This window comes from Bufo bufo, chromosome 2 (assembly GCF_905171765.1).
Source record: "Bufo bufo chromosome 2, aBufBuf1.1, whole genome shotgun sequence".
Lineage (NCBI taxonomy): Eukaryota > Metazoa > Chordata > Amphibia > Anura > Bufonidae > Bufo > Bufo bufo.
Window position 1 is genome coordinate 347,388,594 of NC_053390.1, and position 26,956 is coordinate 347,415,549.

At 42.1% G+C, this 26,956-nt stretch overlaps 1 protein-coding gene across 1 annotated transcript in view; it reads right to left on the minus strand.

The window, feature by feature from the left end:
- The window catches only part of LOC120990866 (transmembrane channel-like protein 2-A), a 121,887-nt gene that overhangs the window by 82,147 nt on the left and 12,784 nt on the right, over positions 1 to 26,956 (minus strand). Inside the window, exons 3-7 of the mRNA XM_040419749.1 lie at positions 21,362 to 21,734; positions 20,470 to 20,634; positions 5,386 to 5,476; positions 2,620 to 2,701; positions 960 to 1,066 (exon numbers count right to left, since the gene is read on the minus strand). Of these exons, the coding sequence (XP_040275683.1) occupies positions 960 to 1,066; positions 2,620 to 2,701; positions 5,386 to 5,476; positions 20,470 to 20,634; positions 21,362 to 21,734 (818 nt within the window). The remainder of the gene's footprint in view (positions 1 to 959; positions 1,067 to 2,619; positions 2,702 to 5,385; positions 5,477 to 20,469; positions 20,635 to 21,361; positions 21,735 to 26,956) is intronic.

Here is a 26,956-nt window from a genome sequence, read left to right on the forward strand (position 1 = left end):
CTAATCATAATTATGTAAGTCTTGGAAAACTCCTTTAAGAAGAATAAGGAGGCCTAATTCCTATTTCCGACCTGAGATAACCATTCTCCATGAAAATAATGGAAGCACCATAAAAAGTAAACACTCATTTCTTTCCAACACTCCCATTAAAGGAAATATGTTACCCAAAATATTATCTGCCAGTTAAAACCAGATAGTAACACATATCCTTATTTTTCTAATCTGTTTTAATATTCTATTTCTTGAACATGATTATGGGGTCGGCCACCTTGCCTGAGCTGTTCTTAACAGCATTAAGAAACTTGCTTTACGGCAGCCCCATGGGCCATAGACACAGTGGTCAGGGGGGGACCTCAATTACTCCTATTGGAGAGTTTTCTGGGCATGCTCTGTGACCTGTGCAGAGGTCATTGTACAAGGAAAGAACAGATAAGATTTGACAATCACCTATTGTGAATGGTGGATCTTGTATTATCTATACACAGAGATGATATCATTACAGGCAGGATTAGAATGAGTTAACTGCAGTAAAGTTATCTGTACAAACCAATAATTAGCATTAGACATTGTGGCCAATGTGAAAACTGCAGGATTTTATCTTTTTTTGTTTAAAATATATGGAATACATGGAAAATTAAAAACATCAAAAATTCTTTAAAAATATGTAAAAATAAAAAAGCAATTGAAACAGTAGGTCATTTTCTGATGACACATTCCCTTTACACTCGGTAGGGAGTGGCCAACTTTCGGACTTGGAATGGGAACTTGGGTCGACTCATTCTTGATAGCAATGGGTAAGGTTTTTTATACTGTACTTCTTATTGGTGTATTTAACTTTTATCCACATTCCACAGCACATCTATCACATATTTCTCTGACAGTATGGTCCGGTTGATTATTTATTAACTTAAGAAGGTACAGTAGCATTTTCTTATTTTGCTATGTAACTAGAAGGTTACCTCAGGAATGACAACCAATCCAAGTATCATGCATAAGAGAACTAGGTTAATACCATACATCCACCTAAGAAATATGAAATAGGATGCCACAGATGATCCAAAGTGACCTTTAATTAAAAAGGAATTATTAGTATTCATATTAATTGACTGCACAACATAAAAAATTACAAGGTAGCATTACTTTTAAGAAGGTGTAATTGCCAAGGCCAATAAGATAATGGGTTGCATCAAAACCGGTAGAGATGCCCATGATGAGAACATAGTCCTACCACTTTACAAATCACTAGTCAGACCACACATGGAGCACTGTGTACAGTTCTGGGCTCCTGTGAACAAGGCAGACATAGCAGAGCTGGAGAGGGTTCAGAGGAGGGCAACTAAAGTAATAACTGGAATGGGTGGACTACAGTACTCTGAAAGATTATCAACATTAGGGTTAGGGCTCATGCAGGTGACTGTGTGTATTTTGCAGTCCGCAAAACATGGATCCACAAAAAATACAGATGACATCCGTGTGACATCTGTATTGCATCAGTTTTTTTTTGTGGATCCATTGTAACAATGCCTTTCTTTGTCCGCAAAACAGACAAGAATAGGACATGTTCTATCTCTTTTGCGGAACATCCATGCGACATACGGAAATGGAATGCACACTGAGTCATTTCCGTTTTTTTGCAGACCCATTGAAGTGAATGGTTCAGCATATGGGTCACAAAAAAATGTAACGGACACGGAAACAAAATACGTTTGTGTGCATGAGCCCTTATTCAGTTTAGCAAAAAGACGACTGAGGGGAGATCTAATAACTATGTATAAATATATCAGTGGTCAGTACAGAGATCTCCCCAGGACTGCGACTGTGACAAGGGGACATCCTCTGCGTCTGGAGGAAAGGAGGTTTGTACACAAACATAGAAGAGGATTCTTTACGTAAGAGCAGTGAGACTATGGAACTCTCTGCCTGAGGAGGTGGTGATGGTGAACTTACTAAGGCCTCATGCACACGAACATATTTTCTTTCCGTGTCCGTTCAGTTTTTTTTTTTGTGGACCATACACGGAACCATACATTTCAATGGGTCCGCAAAAAAACGGAAGTTACTCCGTGTGCATTCCATTTCCGTATGTCTGTATTTCCGTTCTGTTAAAAAATAGAACCTGTCCTATTATTTTCCACATTACGAAAAAGGATAGTACTGTTCTATTAGGGGACAGCTGTTCCGTTCCGCAAAATACGGAATGCACACAGACGTCATCCATATTTTTTGTGGATCCATTTTTTGCGGACTGCAAAATACATACTGTAGCGTGAATGAGGCCTAAAAGAGTTCAAGAGGGGCCTGGATGTATTTCTGGAGTGTAATAATATTACAGGCTATAGCTGTAGAGAGGGGTCGTTGATCCAGGGAGTTATTCTGATTGAGTGATTGGAGTCGGGAAGGAATTTTTCATCTAAATTGAGGAAAATTGGCTTTTACCTCACAGGGTTTTTTCATCACATCCTACAGAGGCAAAATCATACACCTAACTGTTAATACCCATGTGGACCGTAAGAATCACTCTTCTTAGTTATGTGCATAAAGAAATGTGACATGTAACAAAAATGTAGCACTGAAGCAAAACTGTATAGAAATGTCGTAAAATGAAATAATTCCACTTACTTTCAATTTCCTTAATCTTCATTTCCCATGGTATACAGGCTGTTTTAAAATTTTCAAAATCTCTCTTGAACTTCATCCATTTCTGTTAGTTAATACAGTATATATTATTAGTTTTGAATGTAGTCAACATATAATAAAAATAAATATAGGGTATCTGTCAGCAGATTTGTACCTATGACACTGGCTGACCTGTTACATGTGCACTTGGCAGCTGAAGACATCTGTGTTGGTCTCATGTTCATATGTGTTTGCATTGCTGAGAAAAATGATGTTTAGATACATGCAAATGAGCCTCTAGGTGCAATGGGGGTGTTGCCATTACACTTAGAGGCTTTACGCTCTCTGATGCTGCCTCACCCTCTGCACTTTGAGTGACAGGACCAGACATTGTAAATGTGATCACACCTGGACCTGTCAGTCAAAGCGCAGAGGGCGCAGCAGTTGCAGAGACAGCCAAGCATCTAGGTGTAACAGCAACGCCCCTGTTGCTCCTAGATTCTCATTTGCATATATTAAAACATAGATTTTCTCAGCAATACAGGCACATATAAACATGGGACCAACACAGATGCCTTCAGCTACCAAGTGCACATACAACAGGTCAGCCAGTTTCATAGGTACAACTCTGCTGACAGATGCAATTTAAATATCTGTGAAATTTCCTTTCTTAATGAAATTCTAAAAATGAATTCACAAGAAAAAGCAGAAGCTTTTCAAAGTTGTTTTTTTTTCTTACTCCTACTTTTTCCTTTACTAATTTGGACCGCTCCTATTGATTCCTATTGAGGAGGGGCTCATCTCAAATTGACTCCTTGCCACAAGGAATGAGAAGGGACAAGTTCAGGGCTATCCTGTCCTTGGACAGAATGGCAGGTTTACTTGAGACAGCACCAGCTAGGGACATTTTTTTAATTTGGCCACTTGGATTCCTGCACATCCCTGTCTGTAAGGGCATTTGTTCCAGCAGGTAGTATGCATGCTGCTAACTTAGAAAGAACCATTCACATAAAACCTACAGTTGCAAGAAAAAGTATGTGAACCCTTTGGAATGATATGGATTTCTGCACAAATTGGTCATAAAATGTGATCTGATCTTCATCCAAGTCACAACAATAGACAATCACAGTCTGCGGAAACTAATAACACACATAGAATTAAATGTTACCATGTTTTTATTGAACACACCATGTAAACATTCACAGTGCAGGTGGAAAAAGTATGTGAACCCTTGGATTTAATAACTGGTTGAAACCTCCTTTGGCAGCAATAACTTCAACCAAACGTTTCCTGTAGTTGCAGATCAGACGTGCACAACGGTCAGGAGTAATTCTTGACCATTCCTCTTTACAGAACTGTTTCAGTTCAGCAATATACTTGGGAGGTCTGGAATGAATCGTTTTCTTGAGGTCATGCCACAGCATCTCAATCGGGTTGAGGTCAGGACTCTGACTGGGCCACTCCAGAAGGCGTATTTTCTTCTGTTTAAGCCATTCGGTTGTTGATTTACTTCTATGCTTTGGGTCGTTGTCCTGTTGCAACACCCATCTTCTGTTGAGCTTCAGCTGGTGGACAGATGGCCTTAAGTTCTCCTGCAAAATGTCTTGATAAACTTGGGAATCCATTTTTCCTTCGATAATAACAATCCGTCCAGGCCCTGATGCAGCAAAGCAGCCCCAAACCATGATGCCCCCACCACCATACTTCACAGTTGGGATGAGGTTTTGATGTTGGTGTGCTGTGCCTCTTTTTCTCCACACATAGTTTTGTGTGTTTCTTCCAAACAACTCAACTTTGGTTTCATCTGTCCACAGAATATTTTTCCAGTACTGCTATGGAACATCCAGGTGCTCTTGTGGAAACTGTAAACGTGCAACAATGTTTTTTTTGGACAGCAGCGGTTTCCTCTGTGGTATCCTCCCATGAAATCCATTCTTGTTTAGTGTTTTACGTATCGTAGATTCGCTAACAGGCATGTTAGCATATGCCAGAGACTTTTGTAAGTCTTTAGCTGACACTCTAGGATTCTTCTTCACCTCATTGATCAGTCTGCGCTGTGCTCTTGCAGTCATCTTTACAGGACGGCCACTCCTAGGGAGAGTAGCAGCAGTGCTGAACTTTCTCCATTTATGGACAATTTGTCTTACTATGGACTGATGAACAGCAAGTCTTTTGGAGATACTTTTATAACCCTTTCCAGCTTTATGCAAGTCAACAATTCTTAATCGTAGGTCTTCTGAGAGCTCTTTTGTGCAAGGCATCATTCACATCAGGCAATGCTTCTTGTGAAAAGCAAACCCAGAACTGGTGTGTGTTTTTTATAGGGCAGGGCAGCTGTAACCAACACCTCCAATCTCATCTCATTGATTGGACTCCAGTTGGCTGACACCTCACTCCAATTAGCTCTTGGAGATGTCATTAGTCTAGGGGTTCACATACTTTTTCCACCTGCACTGTGAATGTTTACATGGTGTGTTCAATAAAAACATGGTAACATTTAATTCTTTGTGTGTTATTAGTTTAAGCAGACTGTGATTGTCTATTGTTGTGACTTAGATGAAGATCAGATCACATTTTATGACCAATTTGTGCAGAAATCCATATCATTCCAAAGGGTTCACATACATTTTCTTGCAACTGTATTTACTATTATTTTCACCACTCATGCTATGTTAATGAAAGTCTGTATTCTCTCTGAGTATACAAAGTTTTACCTGCCAATAACAATCATCAAATATATTGTACAGTTAGATTGCATCTGACATTTACCTTAGTCATCATAATTTTATAGGCATAGAGTTTTCTTCCTTTTCCACGTCCAAGAGCACCTTCAAATTTTTCAACAAAGTCATGGGCTTGACTGGTCACAGAAAAACATAATTTATTGACACACAAAGGATGTTATTCCCACTCTGACACCTGAAGCTGAGCTTAAAACAGTGCAAAACACTGACAGTGTAATATGCGATACATGTATGCCACAGGTGGACAGGAATTGTTTGGATTGGGCTCAGGAGCTGAGAATGCGTCATACAATAGCTGGGATCAGAGATAAGTCCAATCGTGTCCGTATAACTAATAAGATGCCACAGTGAATAGCGATGCCAAGTAGTTAGACATACCTGTACAACTGCAATACAAACCTAGTACATCCAAACCTGCTATCATAGTACCTCTCTTACGCAGTACTTCATAGGAAAAAAATATAATCACTATGCAGATGTATTGCAGTGTATTATACAAGTGATCAAACAACTAAAAAAAGGTTAAAAAATGTTTAACGTCTTCCCGACCGCCATACTGCTATATACGTTGGAGGTTGGGACTTTAAAGATGATGACTGCTCCTGAGCAGAGTTTCATACAGCAGGCACCCGCGGCTATTGTCTGTGACTGGCAGTAATGCATTGGAATCTTTGAGAAAAGCAATCCAATGATTGCTTGAAATAAACCTGAGACAGAAACTTTTTGATTCTGCAAGAGAACTAAATATTGTTGACAGAATTTGTGAACCCAGGCCTAACTCTGAAATGTCACTTTATCTGCATCCTTGACCAACAGACCTCTGTCTGTTTATAGACATATTCTTAACTCCTTCCCGCATTATCACGTACATGTACGTGAGCGAATGCGGCTCCTTGCCGCATCCTTATGTGCATGTACGTGATGGGATCGGGTGGGTGCAGGAGCTGTACCCGCTCAATCCACAGCACGGGCCTGGCTGTTACTGATCAGTAACAGCCGTGCCCCTGCTGCATCCGCCAGCAACGGTGTGTGCGGTGATGCCGGTGGATTAACCCTTTCACGTGCGCTGGCAAGGGGTCGATGGTTGCCCTGGCAGCCACAATGCCTTACACAGGCATCAGAGCTGCCAGCCTACGGAAGCTCAGGAGATCCAGCCTGAGTGCTGAGTCTAATAGGCAACTGTCAGCGTCTCACTGTGTGAGACGCTGACAGTTCAATTCAGTACAATATAAAATTTATTGTACTGAATTGAAACATAGATCAAACCCTGAAAAGATGAAGTCCCACAGTGGGACAAATATAAAAAGTAAAATAAAGTGTGAAAAAAAAGTTTTGTTTTTTTTTTAAATAAAAAAATGAAAGTTTCAAGTAAAAATAAAGCGTCCTTTTTCCAAAATAAAGTAAAAAAACATTGTAAAAAATAGGAAAAAAAAGAAAAACTAGACATATTACGTATCGCCGCATCCGTATAGATCGGCTCTATAAAAATATCACATGACCTAACCCCTCAGGTGAACACTTTCAAAAAAGTAAAATAAAAACTGTGCTAAAATAAAACATTTTTTTGTCACCTTCCATCACTAAAAGTGCAACACCGAGTGATAAAAAAGGCATATGCCCCCCAAAACAGTATCAATCTAACCATCACCTCACCCCGCAAAAAATGAGCCCCTACCAAAGACAATCGCCCAAAAAAAAAAATATATATGGCTCTCAGACTATGGAGACACTAAAACATGGTTTTTTTTTCAAAAATGCTGTTATTGTGTAAAACTTTAATAAATAAATAAAAAATATACATATTAGTTATCGCCGCATCCGTAATAACCATTTTTATTGTTTCAAAAATATTAGTGTATAAAACTTTAATAAATAAAAAATAGTAGACATATTAAGTATTGCCATGTCCGTAACGACATGCTCTATAAAAATATCACATGATTTAACGCCTCAGGTGAACACAGTAAAAAAATAAAATGGTGTAAACAAAGCTATTTTTTGTCACCTTACATCACAAAAAGTGTAATACCAAGCGATCAAAAAGTCATATGCAACCCAAAATCATACCAATCAAACCTTCATCTCATCCCGCAAAAAATGAGACCTACCTAAGACAATAGCCAAAAATATAAAAAAAACTATGGCTCTCAAAATATGGAGACACTAAAACAGGGATGGCCAACCTGAGGCTCTCCAGATGTTACAAAACTACAACTCCCAGCATGCCCAGACTGCCAACAGCTATCAGCCTACAGCAGGGCATGGTGGGAATTGTAGTTTTACAACAGCTGGAGAGCCACAGGTTGGCCATGCCTGCACTAAAACATGATTTTTTTTGTTTAAATAATTTAAAAAAAGTATACATATTAGTTATCGCCGCATCCGTAATAACCTGATGTATAAAAATATCACATGACCTAACCCCTCAAATGAACACCGTAATTTTAAAAAAAATAAAAACGGTGTAAAAAAGCCATTTTTTGTCATCTTTCATCACAAAAAGTGCAATACCAAGCGATCAAAAAGTCATACGCACCCCAAAATCATGCCAATCAAACCATCATCTAATCCCACAAAAAATGAGACCCTACCTAAGACAATCGCCCAAAAAATAAAAAAAATTATGGCTCTCAGAATATGGAGACACTAAAACATGATTTTCTTTGTTTCAAAAATGCTGTTATTGTGTAAAACTTTAATAAATAAAAAATGTATACATATTCGGCATCGCCGCGTCCGCAATCACCTGCTGTATAAAAATATCACATGAACTAACCCCTCAGGTGAACACCGTAAAAAAAAAAAAAAAAAAAAAAAAAACGGTGTCAAAAAAGCTATTTTTTGTCACCTTACATCACAAAAAGTGTAATACTAAGGGCTTGTTCACACGACCGTGCCGCAAAAATGGATGCCGCCCGTGTGCCTTCCGCAATTTGCGGAACGGAACAAGAGGCCCATTATAGAAATGCCTATTCTTGTCTGCAAAACTGACATGAATAGGACAGGACTCATAATTTTTGCGGGGCCACGGAGCAGAGCAACGGATGTGGACAGCACACAGAGTGCTGTCCGCATCTTTTGCGGACCCATTTAAATGAATGGTTCCGTATACGGACCATATGCGGAATGCAAAATAAGACCAAAAATAAAAAATGAGACCCTACATTAAAAATGAGACCCTACATAAGACAGTCGCCCAAAAATAAAAATAAACTATGGCTTTCAGAATATAGAGACACTAAAAAAATCATTTTTTTAAAAATGCTTTATTATGTAAAACTGAAACAAACAACCAAAATATTGTTTTATTTGGTATTGTCGCATCCGTAACAACCTGCTCTATAAAAATACTACATGATCTAACCTGTCAGATGAACATTGTAAATAACAAAAAACAGGTGCCAAAACAGTTTTTTTGTTACCTTGCCTCACAAAAAGTGTAATATAGAGCAACCAAAAATCATATGTACCCTAAAATAGTACCAACAAAACTGCCACCTTATCCCGTAGTTTCCAAAACGGGGTCATTTTTTTGAGTTTCTACTCTGGGGGTGCATCAGGGGGTCTTCAAATGTGACATGGCCTTCCAAAAACCATATGGCATTCCTTTCCTGAACGTATTTTGCCCTGCCATGTGCCCGTACAGCATATTAAAATGGAAAATCTGCCAAAAAAGTGAAATTCTGAAACTTCATCTCCATTTTCCTTTAATTCTTGTGGAACACCTAAAAGGTTAACACATTTTTAAAATCAGTTTTGAATACCTTGAGGGGGGTAGTTTCTAAAACAGGGTCATTTTTGGGTGGTTATGTAAGCCTCACAAAGTGACTTCAGACCTAAACTGGTCCTTAAAAAGTGGGTTTTGGAAATTTTCTGAAAAATGTTAAGATTTACTTCTAGCCTTCTAACATCTCCAAAAAATAAAATGGCATTCACAAAATGATCCAAACATGAAGTAGACATATGGGAAATATAAAGTAATAACTATTTTTTGAGGTATTACTGTCTATTATAAAAGTAGAGAAATTGAAATTTGCAAATTTGCAAATTTTGCCCAATTTTTGGTAAATATGGTATTTTTTTAATAAATAAAAATGAAAATTTTTTACTCAATTTTACCACTCTCATGAAGTACAATATGTGACGAGAAAACAATCTCAGAATGGCCTGGATAAGTAAAAGCGTTTTAAAGTCAGATTTGCTAAAAATGGCCTGGTCCTGAAGGTAAAAACTAGCTTAGTCTTGAAGGGGTTAATAAGAGGAAGAATAAATTGTCTTATTAGACATTGGCAATAAAAAAGGATGCTATACTTCTAAGCTTATTCTATATGGTAAGTACCATTGCATAAAAGTGACCCGTTCCCAGATAAAATATATATAACCACTGCACAGAGTAAAAATTTACTGTTGATCCACATTGCAGTTCATTCCCCAGAGTTTAATGGTTATGATAAATAACTATCTTCAGTATGTCTGTAAGATATAAGTAAGAAGCCGAGCCAAGCTGATCCCACTGGCGCACAGCAGGCATGGACATCAACGTTGAGGTAAACAAAACTGTACCCTTAACATCATACTAGTCCACGATAAGCTCGGGACCTCGTACCAGGAGGTAGTGATGGACGAACATCTGCCGGGACGGTTCACGAACGTGATCGCGCGAACACGATCAAATGTTTGCAAACTGCAAGTTCACGGCGGGTCCCATTCATTTTAATGGCAGGCGAACCTGAAAAACCTTCAGCTCATATTTGCAGCCAAGAAATAATTACTAGAAGTGCACAATATAGTCCCACAACATAGACAGTGACATACCAGATGTATTATTCGAATTTGCGATCTCCATTCATAATTTTTTTCAATGCGAAAATATCGGCAATATAATTTTTCGCTTACGCGCATGCGCAAATGCACTATACAGTACCCAAATGCACTATAAAGAAAGTATATTGGTATATAACACCCGACTTCAATGAGTTTTTTTGGGGGGCGACTGGTATATCACACCAGTAGAAATTATTTGTTCCAATAACGCTTGTCCCTTTACATACCTGCAGTATCGCAGCAGAACAGGACCGGCAATGTCCATTCCGCAATTTGTGGACCGCACATCGCCGCACTATAATAGAAAATGCCTAATCTTGTCTGCAATTGCGAACAAGAATAGGACATGTTCTATTTTTTTGCGGAAACGGAAGCACGGATGCGGAAGTGCGGATCCGCAAATGCGGATGCAGACAGCACATTCCAGCCCCATTGAAAATGAATGGGTCTGCACCTGTTCCGCAAAATTGCGGTACGGATGCGGACCCATTTTGCGGACGTGTGAATGGAAAAGATATCCCTCAAAATGAAAATAAATTTAATTATTAAAGTTAAGCAAAAAGCATAGATGTGGTAGGCAATAACAAGTGCTCTGCGGACTAAATTAGGTGCTCGGCGGCACCAAATCAGAAACCATATGTCCTACCACAATCCAGGGGGTTCCAGTGCACATCCATGAATCCCGGAGGGAAAGCAAAAAACATCTATCCCTGGGCTAGATGGTATTGAAGGACAGGGTGGGCAAATAACTGTCCCTGATATTTCCCTACAGGGGGGTGCTATTCTGGCCCTGATAGCCTAACCACAGACTACCCGCCCTGATAAGAGCGACCTCGTTCGGAACGTTACCCTATATAAAAATGGTCCTAGTAAGCCCCTAGCCCCTAGGCCCCTGACTTTCAGGTGATCACTATATAGATCTATGTTTTTGACTCATAAAAGTATATTATAAGTATATCGCACCCCTCTGTGTATGACACCTATCGATAGCACACCTATACCAGTCCTTAAAAGGACTTTTGTGGCCCTATTAGCTAGCGTTTGGTGTCCCTAACAGCCTGTCCCTGCTCCACACAGCAACCTCTCCCTACACTGGCAAAACACTGAATGTAAAATGGGGGCCAGATCAGGTTCATTTATAAGGTAGGGGGTATGTCCATGTGCTGAAACGTCTCAATTGGCTGTCCTGTACCACCTGATGGATGTGTCATGGGTCAAAGTTCTTCACAATGTAAAAGAATATGGCGGGCGCGAATATCTCCATATGTTCGCATGTTTGGCGAATCGCGAACACGCAAAGTTCGCCGCGAAACGACCGCCGCGCGAACCGCAAGGCCATCTCTACCAGGAGGTGTTGCTATGAACTCCAGGGAGAAGAAAGGAGAACCCTCCTCACGAAACCAGGCCAACCGAGAAACCACCTGCCGCATAGCTTCAAGGTCAGAGGCAGTCTTATGGGTTTCACAAGACCTAGTTACATGGCTCTAGCCAGGTGACACAGGAATTATGGAGTGAGAAGAGATTACAGGACTTGTGCAGTGTAAATAGCTGCAGCCTATATGTGTGAGCAGTCTCTATTGGTGTTTTGTAGCTCCCAGGGTAGGAGTGCAGTGAGGGGAGTCTCCTTCTCGGTGGCGACAGAGTTGCCCTTGATGTAATTGTATTAGGTGCAGGGAAGGCAATGTCCCTAATATTTGTGACACCAGCACCCATAGGTGCAAATAGATAGAATAACATAGAGTAGTTTACTGAAAATCACTTGTTTTGAGGTAGGTATACAAATTTATTGCCAAAGAAAGAATTCACAACTAGGTGCTGTCTCCCACTATAACAGGTGGGGGTAAGATCTTTACTAAATTTCAGTGCTCTGGTCACAATAATGTTCCTTTAACTTCAGGCTGACCCATACTATCTCCAGGTGTAGAGTATACTATACCCTATAATTCACATGGCTGGTATACATATATGTCTTGCACTCCTTGAGTTGCTTACAATTTCCATTAATATTGTCCACATTGTTCATGGAGGAAAGTGGCTCCAAATACAGCTTTGCGCTAAACTGTAGATCGTGGATAGGCACTGTAGGCTACTCCCGTTCACCGAATGCTAGTAGAGTCCATAAATTGAACTACCACTCAGGAGGCAGGTGGAAGCGGGCCATGAACAGAGGCAAATGGCTGTAGGCCATGCACAGAGGCAAGTGTCTGCAGCATTAGGACACGGCCAATTAGACAACGCCAGACACAGAAGCAATAAGCCAGGAATGGAGGCCATGAGGTATAGGGGCCATGTCAGGAGTCCACTCAGTATAAACTTTCTTAGATAAAGGAAATCAAGTCAGACATAACTAAGACAGGTTACTAGTAGAGTTGAGCGAACCCAAACTGTAAAGTTCGGGTTCGTACCGAACTTTAGGTTTTTCGGCACCCGGACCCGAACATTTACGTAAAAGTTCGGGTTCGGTGTTCGGCGATTTTTATGGTGCTTTTTGAAAGGCTGCAAAGCAGCCAATCAACAAGCGTCATACTACTTGCCCCAAAAGGCCATCACAGCCATGCCTACTATTGGCATGGCTGTGATTGGCCAACTGCAGCATGTGACCCAGCCTCTATTTAAGCTGGAGTCACTTAGCGCCGCCCGTCACTCTGCTCAGATTAGTGTAGGGAGAGGCTGCAGCTGCTGTGAGGGAGAGATCAGGGAGCAATCTTATGAAGAACTGGTTTATGTACTCAGCGATCTACATAAAAAGTGTTTTGTGGGTGCAGTGCACAATTTTTTTCAAGCCTGCCCTGAGCCAACTACTGCTGAAAACGAACTTTTTTTTCTTCATTTCATCAATATCAATACCTGATCGGCAGCCATTTTATGCAACGATAGTGCACCAGCATAGGCTATCTGCAAGTCCGGAAATACAGCTTTGGCATACTGGGGTGAAAAAACCCTCTAATATACTGCACATCTGGGATTAGACAAGCATAGGACAGAAATACAGCTTTTTGGTTAGGGTGAAAAAAGCCTCTAATATACTGCACATCTGTGATTACACGTGCATAAGTCACTGTCACATTTAGGACAGAAATACAGCTTTTTTGTTACTGGGGTGAAAAAAGCCTGTAATATACTGCACATCTGTGATTACACGTGCATAAGTCACTGTCACATTTAGAATAGAAATACAGCTTTTTGGTTCCATACTGCACATCTGTGATTACACGTGCATAAGTCACTGTCACATTTAGGACAGAAATACAGCTTTTTGGTTACTGGGGTGAAAAAAGCCTCTGATATACTGCACATCTGTGATTACACGCGCATACGTCACTGTCACATTTAGGACAGAAATACAGCTTTTTGGTTAGGGTGAAAAAACCCTCTGATATACTGCACATCTGTTATTCCACTGCATAAGTGATTGTCACATTAAGGGCAGAAATCCTGCTTTGGCATACTGGGGTGAAAAAACCCTCTGATATACTGCACATCTCTGATTACACGTGCATAAGTGATTGTCACATTAAGGCCAGAAATACAGCTTTTTTCTTACTGGGGTGAAAAAACCCTCTAATATACTGCACATCTGTGATTACACGTGCATAAGTCACTGTCGCATTTAGGACAGAAATATAGCTTTTTGGTTAGGGTGAAAAAACCCTCTGATATACTGCACATCTGTGATTACACGTGCATAAGTCACTGTCACATTTAGGACAGAAATACAGCTTTTTGGTTAGGGTGAAAAAACCCTCTGATATACTGCACATCTGTGATTACACGTGCATAAGTCACTGTCACATTTAGGACAGAAATACAGATTTTTGGTTAGGGTGAAAAAACCCTCTGATATACTGCACATCTGTGATTACACGTGCATAAGTCACTGTCACATTTAGGACAGAAATACAGCTTTTTGGTTAGGGTGAAAAAACCCTCTGATATACTGCACATCGGTGATTACATGGGCATAAGTGATTGTCACATTAAGGCCAGAAATCCTGCTTTGGCATACTGGGGTGAAAAAACCCTCTGATATACTGCACATCTCTGATTACATGTGCATAAGTGATTGCCACATTAAGGCCACAAATACAGCTTTTTTCTTACTGGGGTGAAAAAACCCTCTGATATACTGCACATCTGTGATTACACGTGCATAAGTCACTGTCACATTTAGGACAGAAATATAGCTTTTTGGTTAGGGTGAAAAAACCCTCTGATATACTGCACATCTCTGATTACACGTGCATAAGTAATTGTCACATTAAGGCCACAAATACAGCTTTTTTCTTACTGGGGTGAAAAAACCCTCTGATATACTGCACATCTGTGATTACACGTGCATAAGTCACTGTCACATTTAGGACTGAAATACAGCTTATTGGTTAGGGTAAAAAAAAAACTCTGATATACTGCACATCTGTGATTACATGTGCATAAGTCACTGTCACATTTAGGACAGAAATACAGCTTTTTGGTTAGGGTGAAAAAACCCTCTGATATACTGCACATCTGTAATTACATGTGCATAAGTGATTGTCACATTAAGGGCAGAAATCCTGCTTTGTCATACTGGGGTGAAAAAACCCTCTGATATACTGCACATCTCTGATTACACGTGCATAAGTGATTGTCACATTTAGGCCAGAAATACGCCTTTTTGGTTACTGGGGTGAAAAAAGCCTCTAATATATTGCACATCTGGGATTACACGTGCATAAGTGAGTGTCACATTTAGGCCAGAAATACGCCTTTTTGGTTACTGGGGTGAAAAAAGCCTATGATATACTGCACATCTGGGATAAGACGTGCATAAGTGAGTGTCACATTTAGGCCACAAATACCGCTGTCATATAGAGTTAAAAAAAAAAAATTAAGTGCAATACCCTACATCAGGGTTTTTATTGGCGGTTAATTTTTTTTAACAGACTTAACCACTTTTTACTTTGCTTTGTAAACTCTAACTATGAGGCAAACATCTAATAAGGGACGCGGTCATGGTCGTGGTGGTGGTGTTGGTGGAGCCTCTGGTGCAGGGAGAGGACATGGCCGTTCTGCCACAGCTACACGTCCTACTGAACCTACTACCTCAGGTCCCACAGAATCTACAATGATATTTGGTCGGGCCTAATGCCGTTCTAAGGATGGTAAGGCCTGAGCAAGTACAGGCGATAGTCAATTGGGTGGCCGACAGTGGATCCAGCACGTTCACATTATGTCCCACCCAGTCTTCTTCAGAAAGCGCACAGGTGGCGCCTGAAACCCATGCCCATCAGTCTGTCACATTACCCCCGTGCATATCAGGGAACCTGTCTAAACTCAAGTCATGCAGCTGTCTCTTATGCTGTTTGAAGACTCTGCTGGCAGAGATTCCCAAGGGAATCCACCTAGCCCTTCCCCAGGGGTGGAAGACATACAAAGCACTGACGCACAACCACTTATGTTTCCTGATGAGGACATGGGAATACCACCTCAGCACGTCTCTGGTGATGACGAAACACAGGTGCCAACTGCTGCGTCTTTCTGCAGTGTGCAGACTGAAAAGGAGGTCAGGGAGGAAGACTGGGTGGAAGACGATGCAGGGGATGATGAGGTCCTAGACCCCACATGGAATGAAGGTCGTGCCACTGACTTTCAGAGTTCGGAGGAAGAGGCAGTGGTGAGACCGAGCCAACAGCGTAGCAAAAGCGGGAGCAGGGTGCAAAAGCAGAGCAGCCGTCGCCAAAACAGTTCGCCTGCTACTGGCCACCGTCGCCAGGGACCGAGCACACCAAAGGCAGTTTCAAGGAGTTCCCTGGCATGGCACTTCTTTACACAATGTGCTGACGACAAGACCGAGTGGTTTGCACGCTGTGCCATCAGAGCCTGAAGCGAGGCATTAACGTTCTGAACCTTAGCACAACCTGCATGACCAGGCATCTACATGCGAGACATGGGCTGCAGTGGAGTAACCACCTTCAAAACCAAGAAAGGGCTCAGGCCCCTCCTGCTCCCTCTTCTGCTGCAGCCCTCTAGCCCTTTCCAGGACTATTTTAGAGCCATTTTAGTGCCCAAAAGTTCGGGTCCCCATTGACTTCAATGGGGTTCGGGGTCAAGCTCGGGTCAAGTTCGGGTCCCGAATCTGAACTTTTTTTTCAAGTTCGGCCGAACTCGTCGAACCCAAATATCCAGGCGCTAAAATAGTCCTTGAAAAGGCTAGAGGGATGTAAAAGGCAGTACAATGTGCTTAAGAGCATGGCAACTGCTCTGCAAACAAATGTGGATTAGGGAAACAACTTAAAATGAAATAAAATAACTAAAAATTACAAATTATTAACCTGCAACTCAGAAAAGGAGGTGAAGGATATGGAGTCGGAGGTTGAGGAGGCGGTGAATGTGGTGTTGTAGGTGGAGGCAGCAATGGAGCAGGAACAGGTAGCTAACAATGTTTTTTTTTATTGGGTAGGTAGCCCCCAAAATATTGGGACAAATAAAAAAAAAGAAAACAAAGAATCATTGCACTTGACTTGAGTACAAGAATGTATGTTTGATGGTGGTATAAATGTCTATTCTGCACAAGGTACAGACAAGTCTTGTGGGATTCAAGCCTGGTTCATTTTAATGAACGTGAGCTTGTCCACGTTGGCTGTGGACAGGCGGTTGCGTCTGTCTGTAATGACGCCTCCTGCCGTGCTAAATACACGTTCAGAGAGTACACTGGCTGCAGGGCAGGCCAGCACCTCCAAGGCATACAGGGCAAGCTCTGGCCATGTGGACAATTTGGAGACCCAGAAGTTGAATGGGGCAGAACCATCAGTCAGTACGTGTAGTCGTGTGCACAGGTACTGTTCCACCATGTTGTTCAAATGCTGCCTCCTGCTAACACGCTCCATATCAGCAGTTGGGGCCAGTTGTTGCGGCGAGGTGACAAAGCTTTTCCACATGTCGGCCATGCTAACCCTGCCTTCTGAGGTGCTGGCGCTGACACAGCTGCGTTGGCGACCTCTTCCTCCTCCCCTGCCTTCGCCTTGTGCTTCCACTTGTCCCCCGGCGTCAGTCAGGAATGCTCTCAGGAGCGCGTCTACCAGCGTGCGCCTGTAGTCGCGCATCTTCCGATCACGCTCCAGTGAGGGAATTAAGGACGGCACATTGTCTTTGTAATGGGGATCCAGCAGGGTGGCCACCCAGTAGTCAGCACACGTTAAAATGTGGGCAACTCTGCAGTCGTTGCGAAGGCACTGCAGCATGTAGTCGCTCATGTGTGTCAGGCTGCCCAGATATAAGGACAAGCTGTCCTCTGTGGGAGGCGTATCGTCTGCGTCCTCCGTATCCCCCCAGTCACGCACCAGTGATGGGCCCGAGCTGCGTTGGATGCCACCCCGCTGTGAACATGCTTCATCCCCATCCTTCTCTTTCTCCTCATCCTCCTCCAGTAGTGGGCCCTGGCTGGCCAAATTTGTACCTGGCCTTTGCTGTTGCAAAAATCCTCTTTCTGAGCCACTTCTAAAAGACTGGCCTGAAAGTGTTAGAGATGACCCCTCTTCCTCCTCCTCGTCCTGGGCCACATCCTCTTCCATCATCGCCCTAAGTGTTTTCTCAAGGAGACATAGAAGTGGTATTGTAACGCTGATAACGGCGTCATCACCACTGGCCATGTTGGTGGAGTACTCGAAACAGCGCAACAGGGCACACAGGTCTCGCATGGAGGCCCAGTCATTGGTGGTGAAGTGGTGCTGTTCCGCAGTGCAACTCACCTGTGTGTGCTTTGGCATACTGGGTTGAAAAAACCCTCTGATATACTGCACATCTGGGATTACACATGCATAAGTGATTGTCACATTTAGGCCAGAAATATGGCTTTGGCATACTGGGGTGAAAAAACCCTCTGATATACTGCAAATCTGGGATTACACGTGCATAAGTGATTGTCACATTTAGGCCAGAAATACGGCTTTGTGCTTACTGGGGTGAAAAAACCCTCTGATATACTGCACATCTGGGATTACACATGCATAAGTGATTGTCACATTTAGGCCAGAAATACGGCTTTGGCATACTGGGCTGAAAAAACCCTCTGATATACTGCACATCTGGGATTACACGTGCATAAGTGATTGTCACATTTAGGCCAGAAAAACGGCTTTGGCATACTGGGCTGAAAAAACACTCTGATATACTGCACATCTGGGATTACACATGCATAAGATGTGTATGATGTGTATTTTTTTATTTTTATGTTTTTTTTTTCATTTTGATTTGAATTTTTATATATTTCTATATTTTTTTTAATTCATAAAAACATTTTTCTAGCTCATCCCTCATGACAGTACAACAGGAGGATGTTCACCTTTGACCTTATTGGGACAGGGGGACAGGAAGCAGAGAGGTTAAAAAGGTCCCTCCCACCTCCACCCACCAGTGTTCTTCCTGTCCCTACAGGGGATAGACACAGAGAGGTTCCCTGCTCTAGGGTTGAAGAGATTCTACAAGAACTTTCAGGGCTTAAGGCTGGGACTAGGATCGGGGGATGTCTGGACTCTCCTTCCAGTTCTCGAATAGCCTTGCTAACACCTCTCGAAGTAGAGATCCCTTAGCAGCCCGGAACCCACCGGGCGGTGTCAGAGCCAATAGGTGGGTTCTCTGACGGCCTGGCTTCGATCGGTGGGTTCATCCTCATCCTTCCTTCCCTATAAGCGGCCATGCCAGTACCTTTTAAGCTGGAGGTCCAGTTTAGTGCAAAAATGCCTGTACTATTAAAATATTCAAAATGTAATCCCATATTGAAAACGGCGAAATGGAAAAAGTCTAAATTCGTTGTTTTTTTGGTTGCTTCTCCTCCTACAAAAAATGTAATAAAAAGTGAGCAAAAAGTCGTACACGCCCCAAAATGGTATCACTGAAAAGTATAGATCACCCTGCAAAAAATTAGTCTTCACATAGCTCCGCACACATACGGTATATACAAAAAAAATGTGGTATTGCCGGATTCGTATTGACCTGGAGAATGAAAGTAACTTGTCAGTTTTATGGTATAAGAAACGCCGTAAAAACGAAACCCAAAAAAACTGTTCTGGAATTGTGTTTTTTTTCCAATTTCACCCCATTTATAATTTCTTTCCCGCTTCCCACCACATTGTATGCAAACGTCAATAGTGCCATTAAAAAGGGCATCTTTTCTCACAAAAACAAGCCCTCATACAGCTATGTGGACATAAAAATAAAATAGTTATGCTTTTTGGATGGTTGCTAGTAAAAAACTAAAATTAAAAAACGGAAAATCACTCAGTCTTGAAATGGTTTATTTATTAAATAATTATGAAAAATATTTATTTAATAAATTGAAAAAAACTTTAGTATTAAAGATTAAGACACTATTCCCATGTATCACACCAAAAAAAGAAATGAAGATTTCTGAATTCCTAAAATAGCATGAATGAATAAATAAAAAAATTATTGAAAAGTTTTATCTACCCCACATTGAGGATTCATGCACACAAACGTATTTTCTTTCTGTGTCCATTCTGGGGTTTTTTGCGGACCATATGCAGAACCATTCATTTCAATGGGTCTGCAAAAAAACGGAAGTTACTCCATGTGCATTCTGTTTCCGTATTATCTTATGTCCGTTCCGCAAAAAAAAAAAATATGGACAAGGATAGGACTGTTCTATTAGGGGACAGCTGTTCCGTAAAATACGGAATGTACATGGACGTCATCTGTTTTTTGCTGACTGCGAAATACATACGGTCATGTGCATGAGCCCTGATGCAAAGAAAAGCTACAACTCACCCCACAAAAAAACATGGATGGACTGAAAAATAAAAATGTTATGGCTCTTTGAAGCGGTGAGGGAAAATTAAAACATTGCAGCCAAAATTGGCTTGATAATTAAGGCGTTAAAGAGGACCTTTCACTAGTTTAAAAACGAAAAACTAACTATATCAGTGGGCAGAGCGGCGCCCAGGGGTCACGTACAACAGAGGGAGCTGCACACACCGGAGCCTATACCGGGCGAACGGAGCGGCACCCAGACATACTAGTAAGTGCAGGGGGACCCCTGGGTGCCGCTCTGCCCACTGATATAGTTAGTTTTTAGCTTTTAAACTAGTGAAGGGTCCTCTTTAAGTACTGGATTAGCCAAGTACCTGCCACTTGCAATGTAGTTATAAGACTAGAGAGTGTTATAGGTGAGATGGACCATAATGAAGACTTAGCATTTTCAGATTCCATACATGAATTGCATTGTATTTCCATTATATTTTACAGGACAAATTACTGCAATAACAGTACATTTTATAAGTGTAACTCATACTTAAGTAAATGTAGCTTCTTTGACATTCTCCAAGGTTTACTTCTAATAACGGAAATTAATTTTTTCTTATCTTCAACTTGCTTCATTATCCTTTCTCTTTCACTATCTGATAAACTTTCCTCTGAACTTGAAGAAGATGATGAAGAGGAAGATGATGAAGATGAACTGGAGAAAAAAGCAGAGACTGAATGTTTTAAAAAACGAAGAACACAATTACTCCATAATAACAGCGTTTTTCTCCATTCACACAAGTATTTTTCTATTTTACATTTATTGCTTTATTTGTTATATGTATTGCTTTAAACAATGAATTACATTCATTCAGTCAACAGAATCCATTCAGTTATTCATACACTAAGAACTTGAATTTCTAAATATCAATTCATTATTTTTCACCTACTTTATAGACGAGGATTAAGACTTTGACCACCTCACCTAAGACACCTCAGGCTGTTTCTTTAAGCCAAGTTCACACGTTTTTAGCATATTCAGCAGCTAGATATTATATTTTATATACAGCTTATGCTGCATAATCACCATTGATAGTGAACAGGGACAAAGGGTGTTCATCCAAATTTAATCAAGACATTTTGAGGAATACTGAGTGAGCCCACCCTGTGTTCAGTCTTAAAAACACATAGGGGGAGATTTATCAAAACTGATATAAAGGAAAAATGGCTTAGTTTCCCATAGAAACCACTCAGATTCCATGTTTTATTTTCAGAGCTCCTTTGGAAAATGAAAACATCAATCTGGTTGGTTGGAAAGAGCAACTAAGCCAGCTCTTTTTTGCACCAGTCTTGATAAATCTCCCCCATAGTGGAGTATAATAATATAGTTCTGCAAAGTACAATTTTTCCCATTTTGAATTGTTATGAATGAAAGATCATACCTGCTACTTTTTCTCTTTTTATTCTTATCTGCTGGTTTATTTATATTTCTCCCTTTGGTCTGAACTGAAGTTTTTTCATTGTTTGAATCTTTTTTTGTTGTCTTGGTGTTGTTTTTGTTTATGTCCTTTTGTACCACAGTCCTTTTACTTTTCTTTGTTTCCACAGCCTCAGATTCTGTTTCAGTCTCTTGGTCATCTTCTACTTTTCTAATTCTTGTGGATTTTCTCACAATTCTCTTTCTTTTTGGCTGATTAAAGTTATCATCATCATCATCATCATCATCGTCATCTTCACTATCATTTTCAGCAAATTTATAATGTCTTGTCCTCTGATACTGTATTTGCTGGCTGTTTAAATTACTTGCTCTAGAATCTATACAAGGAAGAAAAACAAAAACATGTCAATGTAAAATGTAAGGCCCCTTTCACACGGGCGAGATTTCCGCGCGGATGCGATGCGTCAGGTGAACGCATTGCACCCGCACTGAATGCTGACCCATTCATTTCTATGGGGATGTGCACATGAGCGGTGATTTTCACGCATCACTTGTGCATTGCGTGAAAATCGCAGCATGCTCCTCTTTGTGCATTTTTCACGTAACGCAGGCCCCATAGAAATGAATGGGGTTGCGTGAAAATCGCAAGCATCCGCAAGCAAGTGAGGATGCAGTGCAATTTTCACGCACGGTTGCTAGGTGACTATCGGGATGGGGACCCGATCATTATTATTTCCCCTTATGACATGGTTATAAGGGAAAATAATAGCATTCTGAATACAGAAAAAATATATATAATGGCCATTCAGCGGTGCAGTTATATGTTCTAAAGCCCTTTTTGGCGTGTATTAGTGGGAAAAAAATTGATATTTGCCAGTAAGCGGTGCAGTTATATGTTCTAAAGCCCTTTTTGGCGTCTATTAGTGGCAAAAAAATATATACATTTGCCGTTCAGCAGTGCAGTTATATGTTCTAAATCCCTTTTTGGTGTGTATTAGTGGGGGGGGGGGAAAGAGAGCTTATTAGCCGTTGTGTGGTGAAGTGAGAAAAATACAGACTTTTCTCGGGTGTTTCAATTTCCTTTTAATTTATTTATTTGATTTAACAGTATGTCAGACAGAGTAGTGCCAGGCCCTGCACAGAGTAGTAGCAGAGGCCTAAATGTTTCTGGTGCAGGCACAGGTCGCACCAGAGTAAGGGGACGTGGCAGCAGGTGTCAAAGCAAGAGGCCTTAGCTCTCAGTGTCATCTAGTGGTCGTGTCTTGACCAGCAACCCAGCTGTTCTTGAATGGTTGACTCGATCATTCACTTTGTCCCAAGTGGCATCAGACACCCCCAGCCAAGAATCGGTGGGTTTGTCAGACACAACCCTTAGTTGGCATGGCCCGGGAGCAGGCCCTGTGCCCTCACCTGTCCTCAACTTGCCTCTGTCCTTTTCTGTTCCCTCAACCAGAGAAGTATTATATGCTGTGGGCTCAGCTCCACTACACAGCGAGGAAGAGCTACTAGAGGACAGTCAGCAGCTACTGGGCAGCCAAGATGTGGAGGAGGCAAGTAGTGATGAAGACAGTGGCATGGGAGCTGGTGTTGCGAGCGGTCAGGCTTCTGACCCAGAGACCATTGAGGAGGACATCAATGACATGCAGACTGCACTTGATGATGATGATGTAGCTGATCGTCGCACTTGGGAGCCGGGTGAATTAGAGGCTTCATCATCATCGGGAGAAGAAAGTGGCAGCTTGCGCCCGTGATGCAGCGTCGGAGCCAGCAAGTCGCTAGCGTGGATGGGAGTCAGCAGGGTGGCAGCAGGGGAAGGTCAGGAGCTAAACAAGCCTGGGGTAGACGATCAGCTTTGCAGGAGCCTACCTCCCAGAAAGTAGTGGTGCAGGGGTTCACGGAAGCAGCGAAGGTAGCAGTCAGTCAGTGCGAAGGGGGGTAAAATCACCTACTCGGCGGTGTGGCAGTTTTTTTGTTAAGCCGCCAGAGGAGGTGAACATGGCCATTTGTAGAATCTGTGGGCAGAAGGTGAACCGTGGCCAGGGTGCTAATGCTGGCACCATGGCCCTGCGTCAACATATGCAGTATCACCATAAAGTGGCCTGGGAGAATTGTGGCTCTGATGTGTCAACCGCTGCATCACCCAGTGGCACGCACCCAATTTCAGGCAGTCAAGGCTCCACCACCTGAGGCAAAGGGGGCTGTCTGTCCTTCGCATCATCTGCTGGTCCTGGCCCACTGGATTAATTTGGTTCCTGCACAGCCACACAGCAACTTGGCCAGGTGACGCCGCTTTAGCCTCCATGTTCTCATGCCGTTGGTCCTGCGACACTGTCCGCCTCTGCCTCCTCATCCTCCACAGTATTCTCAGCCTCCACCGCATGGACAATTCACGATGCCCGTCCAGCATGCCACATGTGCAGGGCATGGCAGTGTCACACTGTTCTAAACCTTGTTTGCCTGGGCGAATGGAGTCACACATGTCCTTCATCAAGAAATCGAATACTGGCTTTCTCCTCGACAACTCAAAATCGTTACCATGGTGACCGACAACGGGAAGAACATGGTGTCGGCGCTGCGTGTTCAATCTGGTTGTAAAGCGGTTCCTGAAGTCTTCTACCCATCTGCAAGACATTCTAAAAATGGCCAGGAAACTTTGCATGCACTTCAGTGACTCGCACACCGCAAAACACACCCTCCTTGATTTGCAGTGGCAAAACAGCATCCCCCAACATAGGCTGATATGAAACGTTTCAGCTTATTGGAATTCCAGCATCTATATGTTAGACCGACTATACGAACAGAGAAAGGCCATAAACGATTTCTTTATGATCCAAGCAGACAGGAGTACTCCCCTGTGTAACTTCAATGTCATCCAGTGGCAGCTCATGCGAGAAACCTGCTCAGGCCCTTTTAGGAGGCCACGTTATTTGTCAGTATCCAGGACTACGGAATGAACAACGTCAATCCACTGCTTCATGTTCTGGAACAGATGCTAGTAAATCTGGCTGGCTCCAGGGGACTGGAGACATGGCGCCTAGATCTCACGGCCACATGAGCCCTGTGGGGGCTGAACTGGAGGAGGAGGAGGACAGCCACAAAATGGGATATCTTTAAAAGCATCCTAAAATCTCATTGTGAGAGGTACATACCGTATGCTAATAAAAGGTTAAGTAACAAAAAGAAACCAATGTGGATAAATAGAACTGTAAAGAAAGCAATAAGTGACAAAAAGAAAGCATATAAATCACTAAAACAGGAGGGTAGCGAGGAAGCACTGAAAAACTATAAGGAAAAAAATAGAACATGTAAAAAACAAATAAAAGAGGCCAAACTAGAGACCGAGAGATTAATTGCCAAAGAGAGTAAAACTAACCCTAAAATGTTCTTTAATTATATAAATGTTAAAAAGTATAAATGTGAAGGTGTCGGCCCTTTAAAGAGTAATGAGGGGGGAGTCGCAGAGAGCGACGAGGAGAAAGCAAAGCTGTTAAATATTTTTTCTCCAATGTATTCACTGAGGAAAATAAACTGTCAGATGAAATGCTGAATGTAAAAATAAATTCCCCATTAAAAGTGTTCTGTCTGACCCAGGAAGAAGTACAACTTAAAAAGATTAAAATAGACAAATCGCCAGGACCGGATGGCATACACCCACGTATTCAAAGGGAATTAAATAATGTCATAGCCAGACCCTTATTTCTGATATTTGCGGACTCTATACTGACAGGGAATGCTCAACAGGATTGGCGCATAGCAAATGTGGTGGCAATATTCAAAAAGGGTCCAAAAACAGAGCCTGGAAACTATAGGCCGGTAAGTTTAACATCTGTTGTGGGTAAACTGGTTGAAGGTTTTCTAAGAGATGCTATCTTAGAGCATCTCAACGGAAATAAGCAAATAAAGCCATATCATGGCTTCAAGAGGGATCGGTCATGCCAAACTAATTTAATCAGTTTCTATGAGGAGGTAAGTTCTAGACTTGACAGAGGCGTATCAATGGATGTCGTATATCTGGTCTTCTCCAAAGCATTTGACACTGTACCACATAAAAGGTTAGTATATAAAATGAGAATGCTTGGACTGGGAGAAAACGTCTGTATGTGGGTAAGTAACTGGCTGAGTGATAGAAAACAGAGGGTGGTTATTAACGGTACACACTCAGATTGGGTCACTGTCCCTAGTGGGGTACTTTAGGGGTCAGTATTGGGCCCTATTCTCTTCAATATATTTATTAATGATCTTGTAGAAGGCTTGCATAGTAAAAATACTGAAGAGGATAGTATACTGCTACAGAGGGATCTGGATAGATTGGAGGCTTGGGCAGATAAGTGGCAGATGAGGTTTAACACTGACAAATGTAAAGTTATGCACATGGGAAGGAATAATGCAAGTCACCCGTACATACTAAATGGTAAAACACTCGGTAACACTGCCATGGAAAAGGATCTAGGAATTTTAATAAACAGCAAGCTAAGTGTCAGGCAGCTGCTGCCAAGACCAATAAGATAATGGGTTGCATCAAAAGGGGCATAGATGCCAGTGATAAGAACATAGTCCTACCACTTTACAAATCGCTAGTCAGACCACACATGGAGTACTGTGTAAAGCTCTGGGCTCCTGTGAACAAGGCAGACATAGCAGAGCTGGAGAGGGTCCAGAGGAGGGCAACTAAAGTAATAACTGGAATGGGGCAACAAATATATCACGGGTCAGTACAGAGATCTATCCCATCATCTATTTATCCCCAGGACTGTGACTGTGACGAGGGGACATCCTCTGCATCTGGAGGAAAGATGGTTTGTACACAAACATAGAAGAGGATTCTTTACGGTAAGAGCAGTGAGATCATGGAACTCTCTGCCTGAGGAGGTGGTGATGGTGAGTACAATAAAGGAATTCAAGAGGGGCCTGGATGTATTTCTGGAGTGTAATGATATTACAGGCTATAGCTACTAGAGAGGGTCGTTGATCCAGGGAGTCATTCTGATTGCCTGCTTGGAGTTGGGAAGGAATTTTTTATTCCCCTAAAGTGGGGAAAATTGGCTTCTACCTCACTTTTTTTTTTTTGCCTTCCTCTGGATCAACTTGCAGGATGACAGGCCGAACTGGATGGACAAATGTCTTTTTTCGGCCTTATGTACTATGACATTGGAACACAAGCAATGTGTAGCGAAATGGGTGGTTTTTCTACACAGGTGACAGGAGAGGGGGAGCAGGAGCAGCCAGAGGAGCTACAGGGCGATGAGGAAGATGAGACAGAGGACACAAACACACCGTGGCAGTATGCAGTGGAGTTGGAGGCAGGGAGTCCCTCCGATTCACTTGCACAAATGGCCTGATGCATGCTCACTTGCTTGCGTAGTGACAGCCGAATTGTCACCATTCGGCAGAGGGATGACTATTTACCAGCAGCAGCTAGACCTGGAGCAGGACCTGAACCAGCAGGGGGTGGCATAATTGGACAGCACCCTGCCACCCCACATTGAAGCTCCGCTGGACTACTGGGCAGCCAAACTGGATTTGTGGCCACAACTGGCAGAGTTTGGCCTGGAAAAGCTGTCCTGCCCAGCCAGTAGTGTGGCATCAGAGCGGGTGTTTA